At 39.8% G+C, this 14,799-nt stretch overlaps 1 protein-coding gene across 3 annotated transcripts in view; it reads left to right on the top strand.

Annotated features, from left to right (window-relative positions):
- The window catches only part of NFATC3 (nuclear factor of activated T cells 3), a 58,407-nt gene extending 47,232 nt beyond the window's left edge, over positions 1–11,175 (top strand). For 2 of the 3 annotated variants that reach the window (XM_015873798.3, XM_085551766.1), the window contains exons 10-11: positions 1,791–1,892; positions 7,765–11,175. In XM_015873798.3, coding sequence (XP_015729284.1) covers positions 1,791–1,892; positions 7,765–7,889 — 227 coding nt within the window. In that variant the 3' untranslated portion in view covers positions 7,890–11,175. The remainder of the gene's footprint in view (positions 1–1,790; positions 1,893–7,764) is intronic. The other variant, XM_015873799.3, reaches the window with a different exon arrangement.
- The last annotated feature ends 3,624 nt before the right edge of the window (positions 11,176–14,799 follow it).

Here is a 14,799-nt window from a genome sequence, read left to right as displayed (position 1 = left end):
ACTGACTTGTCTTTGCAAATACAAACTCATGGGTAGATGCAGCAATGCTACCAAGCCTAAGCAGTTTATACAGTCTGCTATAGACAGGCTTCCTTTGCAAAGAGTATAAAGACATCCAGTCTGTGCTACTTACAGCAGCAGCACTGCACAAACCAGTCATACATTTGATAGCTTTCGGGATCTACAGTTCTAGAAACAGCACTGCCCATACCTCCTTTCAGTTCATGGTGGTAAAGCATATATGAGCTTCTAATTAGTGCTACAAAAAAAAAACTAAGCTGCTTGACACCTGTAGGAAGAGATACTGAAAGGCAAATGGTAGAACTCCATATACTTCCTGGTCTGCCTGCTTCTACTCATGAATGGGTGCACCTACAATGCATCAGTCTTGATTCCATTTAAATTGAAAAGTTTTAAGTCCAGTGTTATGTTCTTCACATACAAAATACATTCTAACATTATTTAAATACAGAAAACCCTTCTGAAATGTTCATAAAATGATGAGATAGAAAGATATTTCTAATGTGTGTTTGACTGGTACCTCAGGTTCTGTCTGTATGCGATATTGTGCACTTTAACAGGCTCTTGCTTCGTGTACCACATTTCACAAGTAACAAGTATTGAGGCAAAAGCATGCTCCATTCCAAGTGTGTTGGCAGGAGACTTGTTATGTGTGCTACCTGCAATGCATCTCGTCAGGAATTTCTTAGAGTAAGAACTCAGAACTGTCATCATTTTTGTTAGAACACTTAAATAACTTGAAACCTTCCTGTGCATTAAAATAATTAGGAAAAATTTACTTAGTCATCTTTCTCTGCTAGAGTGACAGACAACCCCTGTTGTACAAACTGTGACAACTTTAAGGCGCAGATGCAACTTAAAGACCTAATTAATTCCACTGTTAACTGTGTGTTTATTGTCTGCTCCTTTTAAAGCCTGAGCTTGAGAAGATTCTTTGTACAAGTTAATTTGTTTCATCCACAGGCAATTTACTGCTTATCTCCCTGGATTTATCCGATCTGTATTTAAATGGCACTGTCCTGCTGGTTCCACTAGAGTCAGTGCAAAAATACTCTGCTTAATATCCTGTCCTTAATAATGGCAGCGGACATTTCTTCAGAATACAGATCAAGCTTTCCACTTCCTCTCCAAATATATATGCAACTTTATGCTTTAAACACCTCCTTAGTTTCTCACATTGCCTCTGTCTGCTAGAGCCACCTACACAGAGATAACACTTTGTTTTCCTGCACTTCAAACTTTGCGACCCAGCTGACTGAAGAGCAACACCTTGAGCAAAACACTCAGTCTGACAAGTAAGGAAAAGCTAACAGCTGTTCACAGCAATGAGTTCCTTCGCTTAAAGGATAAGAGAAATAAAAACAAAGGTTTTATTGACTAGCACTGTTTTGCCTACCATGTTCAGCAGAGGTGCTGTCAGGAGGCGTAAGCGCTGTTAACTTCACCACACTAAGTAAAGCAAATTGAGAAAACTGCAAGAGGAATACTCTAATGCAAATACTAATTGAAGTTTATCTAGTATAACATTAGGCACACATGGAAAAATATCTACATTTCCTTTATGGCTCTGGCTACAAATTGAAAAATAATGACAATTGACAATTTATAAATAGATATTTATGTCAACGTATGTAGTAATTGTGGATGAAACTGGGTATTGAAAGTTAGTGATATTAAAAGAAAACTGAACATCACTTCCTGGTTGAGTGAACTGTAACTTCTTGGTTTAGTCCAGTCAGTAGTTATGTCTGTCTTCTTCTCTGACACAGACAGTTTTATCTCTGACCTGGAATACCAGCCATCAGGTTCAACAGAGAAATGGACTCAACATTCAGCACTCATGTCCAACTCCTATGTGGAAAATCTAGAGGGTGAGTCTGCTTATGAAAATGCTTCAATGTTTAAAATTGGAGCACAAAGAAGAGGGGAAAGTGTTTTAATAGTCCTAACACATGCAAGTGAAAAGCACAATGTAGTACTTCAGTATTGCTATCACTGGACACATGCACTCTGAAATAGCTGGAAGTCGTGAACCAGGAGTACGCTTAACAGAGTAAAAGCCTCCACCTGAAGCATATTTAGCTGCCACAGAACTTCCTGAGTGCTGTAGAATCTAGGAAGGTAACAGAAGGATCTGAACATTTTAAGCCTAATAAAGCCAAGGTGGTAGAGTGGCCAGATCAGCTAACTGAGAAACTTTGTGTGTTTCTCCTTTATTTTATAGATACAAAGCAATGTCAGTTTAAGTAGATGGAACACAGTGGCACATACTACCAGTTTAAGTACCAGAAATACAGATTTTATGGAAAGAATTCTAGTTGAATGTGTGCTGCATTTGGAATGATCACCTGAATTTGCTTTAGGATGTCATCAGCTTCTTCATTTCACATATAAACAAGATGATTATGCACTGTGACTTAGTAGTGATATTAGAAATTGACGAGTAGCTTACTGATCACATTCGTGTCTATAGTCATTTTTCTTAAGTGTTTTTCACCTTATTACAAACATGCCCACAATGCCAAAGAACCATCTTACCCCTTTAAATAAATAAATGCACGTATATATATGCATGTACACACACACACAAACACATTTTCCCCAAATATTTTAAAGGTTAATACCTGTAAGTGTACATTCAATTTAGGGCTGTTAACACTTGCTGAACCTGGGGTAATCTTAATAAGACTCTTACACAATTTACTCTCAGAACTCAGTTCTGCATTACTTGTTTACTTGTCAGAAAGCAATCAGTAAGGTAAGTAGCTACAACTCAGAGTGCCAAATGGAAACTAGTATTTACACATGAATGTCAATAGAATGGTCTGTAACTTAAGGAATGCCCAGTGTCAGATAATTGAGCAATCAATCAGCGGGGTGGATGCTTGCAGATCCTGCTTCCAGCTTTAAATCTGAAAGAGCATAGCTTCAGAATTACTGTGCTGAACCCCGAACTACTAAAAGGATGGGAAATTATGGGAGTGGGAAGAGGTGAAAAGGCAAAACTGTCCCTATTCCATATAGGCAGACATCTTGTCATTGAACTATTTCTATATAAAGCAGCCTTAAATTCAAAGAGGACATTTCTATGAACACATTCACGGTTCTATTATAAGGATGAGTAAATGCTAGGAACGATTATGAAATGAGCAGAGAAGAATACACTGCTGTGTAAACTGTGTGCCTACATCTTGTCCCCTTCTGCCCTCTCTGGTGTCACACAAGAATTAGATGCATACACTTGTTAGGAGCATTTCAGCAAAGATCAACTAGACCACTCAAGGATGTGGAACGGAAGCTAGAGTGAATCAGTCTGGCTTTCTGGCCAGGAGAACGAATGAGGGAAAGGAATAGAAAATGACAGAATCAATGGTTTGAAAGGGTAACATAAAACATCATCTTGGGAAAGCAAATGACAAAAGTGTTCACACTACATAAAAAAACAAATCACATAGCAAGTCCAGTGCCAATAATTACAGTCTGAATGGCTGTATGCAGTTAAGCTTCAGAAGGGAGATGCTTCAGAATGTTGTGCATGTCAGAATTTTGCACAGACCCAGAAGACCACTGCGATTAAAATGCAGATAGAATTGCTAAGCACAAAGTACACAGTCTCTGGAACTCCCTAAGGCAGACACATTTTGGAGCCTGGAGAACACTGTGGGGACACATTACTGTGTGTTTATTCCTGTTTTTCCCTTGGTCTTTACTGTTGCCCTTTACATTAATAGTTCTTAATCTGAACTGGTTTCCTGATAGTCCTCCACAGAAGTATTTTTGACCTATGAAGACCTGAAATGCTTGGCAACCGCTTGTTACAGAGAATGTCTTGTCCTACAGACAGTATGGATGCCAATCCCAGATTACCAGCTTCCTGCAGGGGAAAGGAGGCTGCTTGCATTGTTAGCAGAAAGGCCTTTACGGTCCAGGAATGATTTGCTGTGTTCCTGTACGAAACATTTCTCTCTCAGCACTCACAGAAATCAGGAACTGTGGTTAGAACAACTTAGGCAGGTGCCAGTTTTTGGCTGACATTATATCTAAAGAGAATGTGATTACACTTCTGATTATGGCACTGAAGACACTTGTCTCAGGATTTACATCTAAACGTGTTGCATTACCAATAAGAAGCATCCTTAGTAAGATGGTGCAGGTGTGCCATAAAGTGATGCTGTAAAACTGACAGAAGAAAAGGGGGGGGATTGGGGGGGGGGGGGGGAGGTAGACCTTAAAAATATGTTTAAAGGACTGATTTCTTCTCTTTTGAGAACTTGTTACTGTAATTTCTTCAAGATTGTTTTAAAAAAACTCATCCAAATGCACAACCTGTTCTTAAAAAGTACTTACTCTTACACTATTGCTGTGTTTTGTAACAAAAGAAAATCCCTTCTGCTCAAACCAGCTGATGCAGATGATTTTCAAAGGTGAGAATTTCTCCTCTGACGTCAGTACAGCACACAGGACACATCTGCATGGGAACAGCTGTAAGCATTACTCCCCCTGGCTGTGTGTCATCGCACAATGGGCTGAGCTGTACAACTTACATTTAGTTTATTTACGAATTCTGGATTGCAAATTGCAGCAATTTAGCACATCTTCATTAATGCTCTGGCTGTTCACACAGCTTACATCTGGAGCAATAGCTTTTATCAGCTGTCCCAGTGCAGGTCTTCAGGAACCAAAACGCAGTGCATTTTGAGCCATGCTATATTTGACAAATGAGTTATTAGAACGCAGTTATCACTTTGGTAGTGCAAATTGTAGTGTGTGCTGCTGCTCTGTTTGTTTGTTCTAAGTCTGATCCAGTCAGTACTCCAAGACCAGCAGTGTAGATTGTTCACGCACACAAGAGTACTAAATATTAGCTGGATTCCTATAATTATTTATATGTAAACTATTTCTAATTCCTCATCTTTAGTGAGCAGAGGTCTGGATTAGCAGTCAGATCACCAGGCAAGAAACGTACCAAACAGGCAAAGCTTCATTCAGGGGAAAAAAGGTAGTTAAAAGGAGAGTCAAGGTCCTGTTCCCTGCCATATTAACTCTCATGAGATTGGCCCACCTCAGAAGGACAACAGAATTGTAAGCTACAAACCATATGTGAAGCTGGCAGACAGACCACAGAACTTTAAGAACATACTTGCGAGCACTATTGCTGAATCCTGAGTGAGCTCAGCAGCCTTCCCCAGGAAGCTTTTGTTGGAGGAAGAAAGGAAATGTTATTAAAAATAAGTGCATGTGTTTAAAATAATAAACAAACCAGCGTCAGCTCTGGCCTCTCTCTGGACTGACAGAATAGCCTTCCCATCCCAACTGGTCACATAAGAAGTTTTAGTAGCCAGCCTTATAGAAAGTCTGTCGTTACACTCCTGAATGTAACGTGTTCAGTTTTAATCACGGACAAGTAAAGGTTCTGTGGTAACATTGATTCTCTGTGGAGGAAGGCAGCATATCATGCATCTGAATACTGACCCTTGGATAACTAATTTAGCCTTAAGCATTTTCTCAAAAAATAATACAGAAGGGAAGCACGGGATTTTTACCTTTAGTTCTGTACATTTCCGCACAGACTTCAGCTCTTCTTACTAATTACAGGATTTGCCTTTTAAACTGTCTTAATTCATACTACTGCACAGTTAGGCAATTATGATTGCCTACAGGAAAGCTAGGGAAGGACTTTCTATAGGGGCAAATAGTGACGGGATAACAGAAATGGCTTTAAACTGGAAGAGTGTAGATTTAGCCTAGATATCAGGAAGAAATTCAGTACAGTGAAGGTTGTGAGATAGTGGACCAGGTTGCCCAGAGAAGTTTTGAATGCTCCTCCATGAGGCTGGAAGGGTCTTTGATCAACCTGGTCTAATGGGAGGTATCCCTGCCTACAGCAAGGAGGTTGGAACTAGATCTTAAAGGTCCCTTCCAACCCATTCTACGATAATGCCATGTAGATATAGCTGAGTATCTCATCATTTGCTGCCCTGAATTGTACACATCTTCAGTGAGCCATTCCAAAGGATTTCCAAGCTCCCTAATTCAATATGACTTCTATACAGTGATAGAGTTTTTTGTTTGTTTTTTTTAAATGAGGCTTCTAAAAACCAGCCTCCTCTAGAAAATCTGCTTTCCTGATTTAAATGCCCACTCTTCCATCTAATAGCCAGCATGCTGGACAGGGACTCCCCACTGTGCCCATTCAACCCTTGCACTACTCAAAAGCATGCAGGGCACAGCCAGCATGGCAGCAGCCGTGTGCCTCACTGAACCCATCAGTGTACAGCTCCCAGAACAGCCTCACCTGGTTGCCTCAAACCTGGCAGCCGGGCTGCTGCGCTGCAGGCCAACATGCTTTGACCTCTGCTGCTGCCTTCTGCAGTCTGAGCCATCTCTGAAGCATTTTTACCATCATATGTACAGAACTGAAATCGCTGTAAAGACTTGGGAGTTTGCAGGCATCCCCTTACCCCTTTGTCCCTTACAGACAAATCTGTCTTGGCATCAAGCTAAAAACTGCCAAAAAGTTCTGTAACAACAAGATATGAAACATGACAGAGCTATCACACCTAGATTAAGGAAGAGGTTAGTGTAGAAACAGATCATGTAAAAAAATAATAACTACAAACTAACCAGTAACTTTAATACTCTATGTAATGAACCATGCAGAGACTTGGCAAATAACACTCCACGTGGCCAGTTAATGTTTTCATGATATAATGCCATTTCCAGAAAGCTTACTACCATACAGCCACATGTTATTCAGTTAGCAAACACTGCAGGAGCTACAAGGTGTTTTAACAGTACAGACTGCTTTGTTCTGATGTTGCCTACCATATATACACACACACACACACTACATAGAAGATATATCAAAACATGAAGTAACTTGAAGCCTAACAATTTCCAAAGATAAGGATTCAGCTGTGTTGCTTGTTGTTGGAACTGAACATTAGCTGAACATCTGCACTGTTTGATTTGTGCAGTAACTAATAGCTGTTGGGGTCCCTTGGGGCAAGCCAACAAGTGCCCTGGCAGAAACTGATGGAGCATAATACCTTTAGGTACAAAAATAATGTCCTCTTACACTAGGAGTGGTCATTATTCAACAAAAGGATATATATATATATATTACACGTATGCTTACAGACGAACCAGATTCATACCAGAGGCATTTCTTCTATTACAGTAACTTGGTGTATTCTATTTCTTGCTGAGTGAGAGATATTCTACTGTGACACAAAACACTGAACTGATGTGCATATTAGTCAGTATTAATCCTTCACTGTAGAAAAGCTGACCATTGTTGTTACTGCAGCATTAGAAACACAAACATTCAGAAAACTGGCCAATTAAATCAGTGTGTAGTTTAAAAAATAATAACAAGGCATTAACAGCACCCAAGTTCTGAGGAAGTTCTTTAAGTAGCTTTAGAGAGCCTGGGGTTGGTAATTGTGCCTGTAACTCTATCAACACAAAGTACTAAGGAGCCCATATTAACCTGACCTGCACTGTGCCTTTATTGACCTGGTTCTCATGAATATACATTTGCTGGTTTTCTGCAAGTGTTACAGAGATTCTGACATGGATTACATCTGTGTTTAACCATTACCAAAGTTGGTGTCCTGATTCATCCTGTTAATTTACTGCATCAAGGCTTAGCATTGCAATACTTCTTCCTAAACGGGATGGACTGATAAGTCGTGTGCTTTGAAAAGCATAAAGACAGCCTTTTTTCCTTTCTTTTTTTAGTAAATGAGATCATAGGAAGAGATATGTCACAGATCTCAGTGTCACACGGAACAACAGTGGCCACCCAGTCTCCACGTACGTGCCCTGGATCTTTGGAGACAAGAATATCTGATGGAATCCAGTAACAGATAAGCTTACAGCTAAACATCCATGAAAACTTCAGTCTCTCTGAATACTCTTCATCCTCTTCCTCTTTAGACTTACTGTGCTTCCAACTCTGTGGCCTTTATGAACTGGAACAGTGGATCCTTGCAAAGCCCTTTTAGTGGGTTACATTTTTGATGTAGAGACAGAGCATTTATAATTATAGTTCATCGGATGCTGTAAAGAGACTTCTTAATACGGACACAATCTACACCAGATACTTTTAACTGTTTTAAAGATACAAATAAGCTTTGCTTTTTGCATTGAAATAGAATACTTTTATAAGTGCTTCAAATGTGTGGAGATGTTAGTTTGCTCTTATAATATTCACAGTACTGAATGTGGAGAAAGATTTAATACACATCTTCAGTGTGCTGCTTTCCCTTAGAGATAGCGTAGTTTGTAACTGATGATTTGTTAACACCTTTTGGTCATTTTGGAAAGCCTTTAAGCTTATACTGTTTAATTTTATTTTATTTTTTATTACGATCTTCCAGTGGCAGATCATACCTGTCATCTGAAGCCAATGCCATGGAAGCCATTGTGTATACAAATACTGTAGTGTTTTCTTTCTTAGACTCATAGGAAGCAAAGCCAAATGTAGATCTGCACTTGTTTATAAACTGAAAATGTTACTTGATAGGCTGCAAAAAGACCATTCCATCATGAAAGTGTTGGGATAGAAACGACATTCCAAAATTTAACTTTTATAACTTTGTGGATAATTTTCCTGTACTTTCTTAGCACAGGCTCCTTGAAATAGGATTTTCTTAGAAAGTTACATTTGTAATCAAATTTGAAAAGTAGGATTTTAGGTTAAAGAACAGCAACATCAAAGCCATGTTAGATAACAGGAGAGATTTTATGTTTGCTGAGGATCCAAATGTTCCTGGTAACCCTGCAGAATATGTTTTTCAAGTCACCAGTTCAGTGGCATTCAAGTTTTCCATGCAATAAATCATTTGACCACATCTGTATCTTTTACGTGCTGTAGCCTCACCATGCCACTTCACAGTCCTAAGGAGAGAATACCGTCCCTTAAACTGTTTGTAAACTCAGTCTGCAAAAATGTAATTTGCTGTGACTAGTGAGGAAGTAGCATCACTTGCCCGCATTGAATTGTAGATGTGTAAAGCATAAGCTACCAAAGAAATGCATAAGACTCTGCAGCAGTAAATGGTGCTGCACAAAGGATACGCCGCCCTCACCTACATTGTCTGATACAGCTGAAACAATCTGTTTACATAGTTATTAAAATCTCGAGCCTCTATGATTAGGAACCTAGGAGAGGATCTGAAACTGCCTGCTTAGGCCACAAACGTTCCCTCCCCCTCAACACACGGTAGTTTACAAAGCTTTCTGATATGGAAAATACAGGGTACAACAATCACAGCCAAATAAGATGAGAAATGTACTGAATCTCAGATGCTCAGTGGACATTTTGTCAGCTCATCACACACGGAGGATGCATCTCCATTCTCTACATTATCACAGGCTCTTTAAAAAAAAAAAAAGTATATATATATATATATATATATCACAGTGTATATATATATATATATATCACAGTACATTTTAAGTCTTAAAGTCAGCCCCAGTTCCAAACTGCAATACCCACAGCCAGAAGAGTAAATTCAGATTCCCAGTGTTGCATTTTGCTGGAAAACAGCAGAAAAGACTCTGAGCCTTTTGCGGGCAAAGCATTGCATCCAGATTTTAGTCAGCACGCAAGTTCTAGCGTTAAACTATAATCACATCTTATTGAAAGCTGAATTATGTACTTTTTTAGACCATTCACTAAGCAGGTGCAGCTGTAACTCCTGTCAGTTCCCTCCTGTTAGAGTCCAGCCTGAAGCTACTGCAGTGGTGTTTTGTAGTTACTTCAGACAGCTGAATGCAAGGGCACTGCAGGGAATTAAGCGTCCCCCTTGTGAATGAAGGTATTGTTCAGTGATGCAGATCTTAAGAACTGAAGTAAAAGATTGGCAGGGCTGTGACCTGAATGGTGCGATGTTACACCTGTCCTTTAGCGATGGTGCTTTACTCCATCCTCTACTCATTTGTGGTAAAGATCCCAGATAAGGGGTGACGTGCTCAGAAATACATCTACTTTTGTTTTTGACATTCAAAACGCACCCAAACCCCCACGGTAAGCTATGCAATTGTCTTCAGACTGTGTGCTGGTGGCAAGGCATGTTCCAGTCTTCAATCATTTATCGGGTCTTTTGCATTAAGCATTGTTTGTAGGAAAATTCTAACTTAAAAGCTTTTCATACTGTATGGGATTTATACTCCTTCATCCTACTGGTACAGATTCTCCTTGCAAGTTCTCCAAGTAAGTAGCTGGAATTCATACTGTACCTAAAATACAGGAGCCCATACAATACAGAGTTGCTATGCACTAAATTTTCTGATGCCTTTAAATACCTTGATGCCTGTAGACATAGATGCTTTCCTATTTAAAAACGAAATGAAAAAAAATATATATATAGCTTTGGATACTAAAGCAGTTTTGTATTTGCCTTGTAAAAGCTTCAATACAAGGGTCTTAATTTTATTTTAGCTTGTGTGATAATGTAGGTAAAGACTGTTTATCTTGTATAATTTTAGTGATATAAAAAGCACACGATCTCTATTGGACTATGCAAATTTAATTAAACAGCAGAACCTGGCAACTGTTGATGTTTTGTTGGCATCCACTTTCTTGCCCTTAAGTCCTTTCTCCCTCCCGATTTCTCTTCCAAAACTTGTGATTTTGATTATCCTGAGGGAAAGCCTTAAAGATGAGGTTGCTTTTCTGCAAGGAGGGTCGAAAGAGATCGACATTAAAGAAATAAAAGGGATACTATTGTAATCCATGGGGCAGGGAGTTCTGTGTTTGAAATAACATGAAGTAGCCATTGCTTCTGTAGCGAAACTTTACCTTGTCAGTGGAACTGCCATCCTTTTAAACCAAAGAATGAAAAGAACACGACTGTTTTGTCCTGATACAAGCAGAGCTTTGAAACTCTATTTTTGATACTCAGAATGGATGTCATTCCTCGAGGTTCGGAAATCATTCAAATTGAAGTTTTATATTTAAAAATATGGGACAATAAAGATTAAGTTCTAGATGTTTACAGAGCCTTGTATTGTAATTTCATGTACATTTTGTATTTTAAACATTTTTGTAACTTATGATTGCAGTGCTACTTGCTGAAATAAAAGGGAAGAACTTGCATTTAGGCTCCTAAATCGTAGTGTCGAAATAAATAAAAAGAATGCAAATATGGTGTCATTTATTTAAATGCAGCCCTGTCTGTAGAGCGGGGAGAACTCCCTTCTTGCACTGCAGCAGTAATGGCTGCGCTCACACACGGCAAATGAAATGAAGAACATGTTGTATTATTTCTCTGTTAATGGTGGTGATTTTGAAGCAGTGCGTGGGGCTCAGCAGCTCATCCCCATACATGTACAGCAAGTGACCGGCTGCTTGGACAGAACCAGTTTCCACAATTCATAATGACTTCCTATTTGCAGGCATCATAAACAGTGAGGAGATATCACAGATGTGATAAACTGCTTCAGAAATAGATGTTAAATTCCTACAGACTGTCTTTCTTTATGTATTTTCTTTTAACCTAAGGTTGGCTTATCAAGCCATTTGCAGTGACACCGTGCCAGTTGTACTGCAGAGCAGAGGTAGTGGGACATTATTCCACGTGTTGTGAAAACATCAGTGATCATTTGCAAAGCATTTCTCTGTCAGATCAAACAAGCAGGGAGAAGCAGCGCCCTGTTAAAGTCAGTCCTTTTGGTTTGGGACCCAAACACAAGATGCAGTGCTGGCAGAAGTCACAGTTATTTTAATTACTGTTATATATATTTTAATTATATATTTTAATTACTGTTTCCCTGTCAGTATCCCACAGCATTACTTTTATCTGCTTCTGTCTACTTGTCTTCAGGCTTCTGACCCCCATCTCTGCTGTCTCTCCCCACCCGATTCACACTCAAAGCACAGAGTGGTATTAAACTACAATGAGCGCAGGGAGGGTTGAAATCAGAATTTCTCTTATCACAAGGAAACACACAGTGTACAAGAAAGCTTAACACCAAGCTGCCTGTGCCTGTTAGCAAGCCACATTAACTCCTGTTCGTGGTCTTTTTAGCTCTCACTGAGGATGTATCATGAAGGATCAGTACAACAGAAGCATTTGACATACTAAAAATAATTCTTAAAAAGGGGCAAAATCTCATTTAAGTGAACTTCATCTTTGCTCTGTTGTCTGACTCGGGTTAATTCAGTCCTGACCACTTAAATCACTGCAGAAAGGGAGCAGCCTTTGTCCATGAGCTGTCTCTTAGAACATCCCTCAGAACTCACTTGTACCCATACGGTGCTCTGAAACTAATGCCTCCTTTTATTTCCATGGAAACTACAGCGGATACAAAGAGCACAATAGAGCACAATAAAGGTATTTGATAGAGCACGTTCTCTGTTCCTCAACTTCGAGGACTCAGACAATCAAGACAATGGTGCATGGTTGTGCAGTGCTGAATATTCAGGTATCACCTGAAATAAGCAGGATGGAAAAAGGAACATTCTGCTCTTTAAAGCCCTTCTGTCAATCCAACGAGCTGCACTAAGAGGATCAGTTCACAAACATTCCGCGGGCCCTTAGGTGCCCTCACCAGCCAGGTCTTTCTCACACTGCTTTCAGAAGTAGGAAATAATGTACAAAAACAGATTTTTCCTGTCTTTTGACTCTTGAGTAAGTGCCCTCCAAGCCCTGTGCAGCCCGATCCAGAGCTCTGCACTGCTGTGATATGGCATTTAAGAAAAAGGATCATAAAGAAGCAACCATTCACAAAGCTGAAGCAATTTCAGCTCACAGCAGATCTGCAGATTTCTAGTTCACTGCCATTAACTCAACATGTTCTCCATGTGCTTTACAGCAGCGTCTCTGACATGCTGGTTTCTCACCCTGTGCCATTTACTTGGCTGTGTCACAGTAGCCAGATAAGGAGTGCGAGTCATCAAACCAATGGGACAAATAAGGCAATCCCGAAACTGAATTAAGTGCTACTATGGGATATTTTTTTCTAAGTATGGGGGGAAGGAATGGAAAAGTTATGCCAAGAATGTAATCATTGCCATCTGACTTCACCACTGACAGCAGTTATAATGGAAAAGTTGCACAAGCAGCGAAGGTAATGAACAATCCAACACCAGCCACGTTCTGGGCTGAATGACACGGCGGTTTGGAGGCACAGACATGAATTTCGGTGGCTGGGAGCACAGTTTCACTTTAACTCTAATACACTGACCGAGCCTAAACCCTTTGGAAATAATCCAGCTGCTAAAATGACACTGGAGACCAATGGCATTTCCTTAGCTAGAAAGAATACAGAGCACGCATGCTAAGAAGATTTGAGTAACTTAGCAGGTCTGTCTTCAATTGCAGCCTTCACTGCTACAAAAGGTAACCTCAACTTCTGCCTTATAGCAGAGAAACCTCTCACAAATACCTTTGTGACACTTTCTAGATGTTTATGTTGTACAAAATATCCCTTAGATGGTAAGATGTTGGTCGCTTGCTGGTTCCCACCGTGCAGACAAACTGAGCACAGACCTCATTGAAACTGTGCTCTGTGGTGTCCTTCAGAAAGGGGAGGGAATTTAATACTTCAGAGAAGAAAAGGGATGGTTTAGTAAAAGACCTGACACTTAATATGTGGAGGCATATTCAAACCAGCAGGGTGGTCAGACTGCCTCCTCAAGAAAAGCACAGTGTGTGGAAGCAGGGGGACAGCAAGAGAGATTTAATTGATATAAGCCCCCAAAGACTGGAAAGAGAATGTTGGCTCTTAAAACTAAAGGTACTCAATCAGAAAGGAAGAAAAGAAAGGCTAAACCTTTAAGTAGTTAACCAGGGCTTCAGAACACTTCAGCAAGTGATGCAGGTCCCCATTTCTGTTAGTTTCATAGAATAGAATAGAATCACCAAGGTTGGAAAAGACCTAAAAGATCATCCAGTCCAACTGTTCACCTATTACCAATAGCTGCCACTAAACCATGTCCCTCAACACAACATCCAATTGTTCCTTTCAACCAAGTGTGTGAAAAAAGATCCTTCCCATTCAGTCAGAGAAGCAAAAATAGCTGCCAGTCAGACCAGAGGCTCCATGGTGGGCAATCAGTTACTGGGTACGTGCTTGGATCCCAAAGCTCACAGGGCAACGCATCAGAATATTGAATAAACTTTGGTAAAATGGACAGAGGTGTCAGGATTTGCCATGTGTTCAGTATTGCTGTATCTTAAGACTGCTCATCCTGTAATTTTGTATTTAATTCACTAAGACAGAAAGCAGCATTTAATGGTAACCATAGGAAGTCAAGACATTAGGAAATATCATGGCTAGCTGAAATATAGACAAGTTTCAAGTAGGTGTGACATCATTACCTGAATTTGTGTAGAACACTCAGGTAAATCATTCTCCTAAGCAGTATCAAGCAATCACCATTTGAATTCCATCAGGCTACTTTTCACAGCATCCCACAGAGATAACATGAAATCTGAGGTACCGTGACACTCAATTCCAAGAACTCGACATTTGGTTGACATTTCAGGTCATGTCTATAGAGCATTTTAGAGCCTTATCAGTTACGATGTGCACCTTTTACAGTCTCAGTATTTGTCAGCACACCACGTATCGATCATGAGTTGTTTCATCACCTGAATTTCTCGTAACTCAAACCTGTACCTGCTCACAGCTTTCTGAGGGATCTCTCCCCATTCCAGATAGATTCAGCATTTAAACCCAAGAAAATTCAAGGCTTAATGAAAAGATAATTGCTTCTTTTCCCCCTCCCTTATACCAATTAGTGAATCCATATCATTTAGGAGA

This window comes from Coturnix japonica, chromosome 6 (genome assembly GCF_054131305.1).
Source record: "Coturnix japonica strain WE chromosome 6, WE-NBRP24, whole genome shotgun sequence".
NCBI lineage: Eukaryota > Metazoa > Chordata > Aves > Galliformes > Phasianidae > Coturnix > Coturnix japonica.
This window is presented reverse-complemented; position numbering and strand designations above follow the sequence as displayed.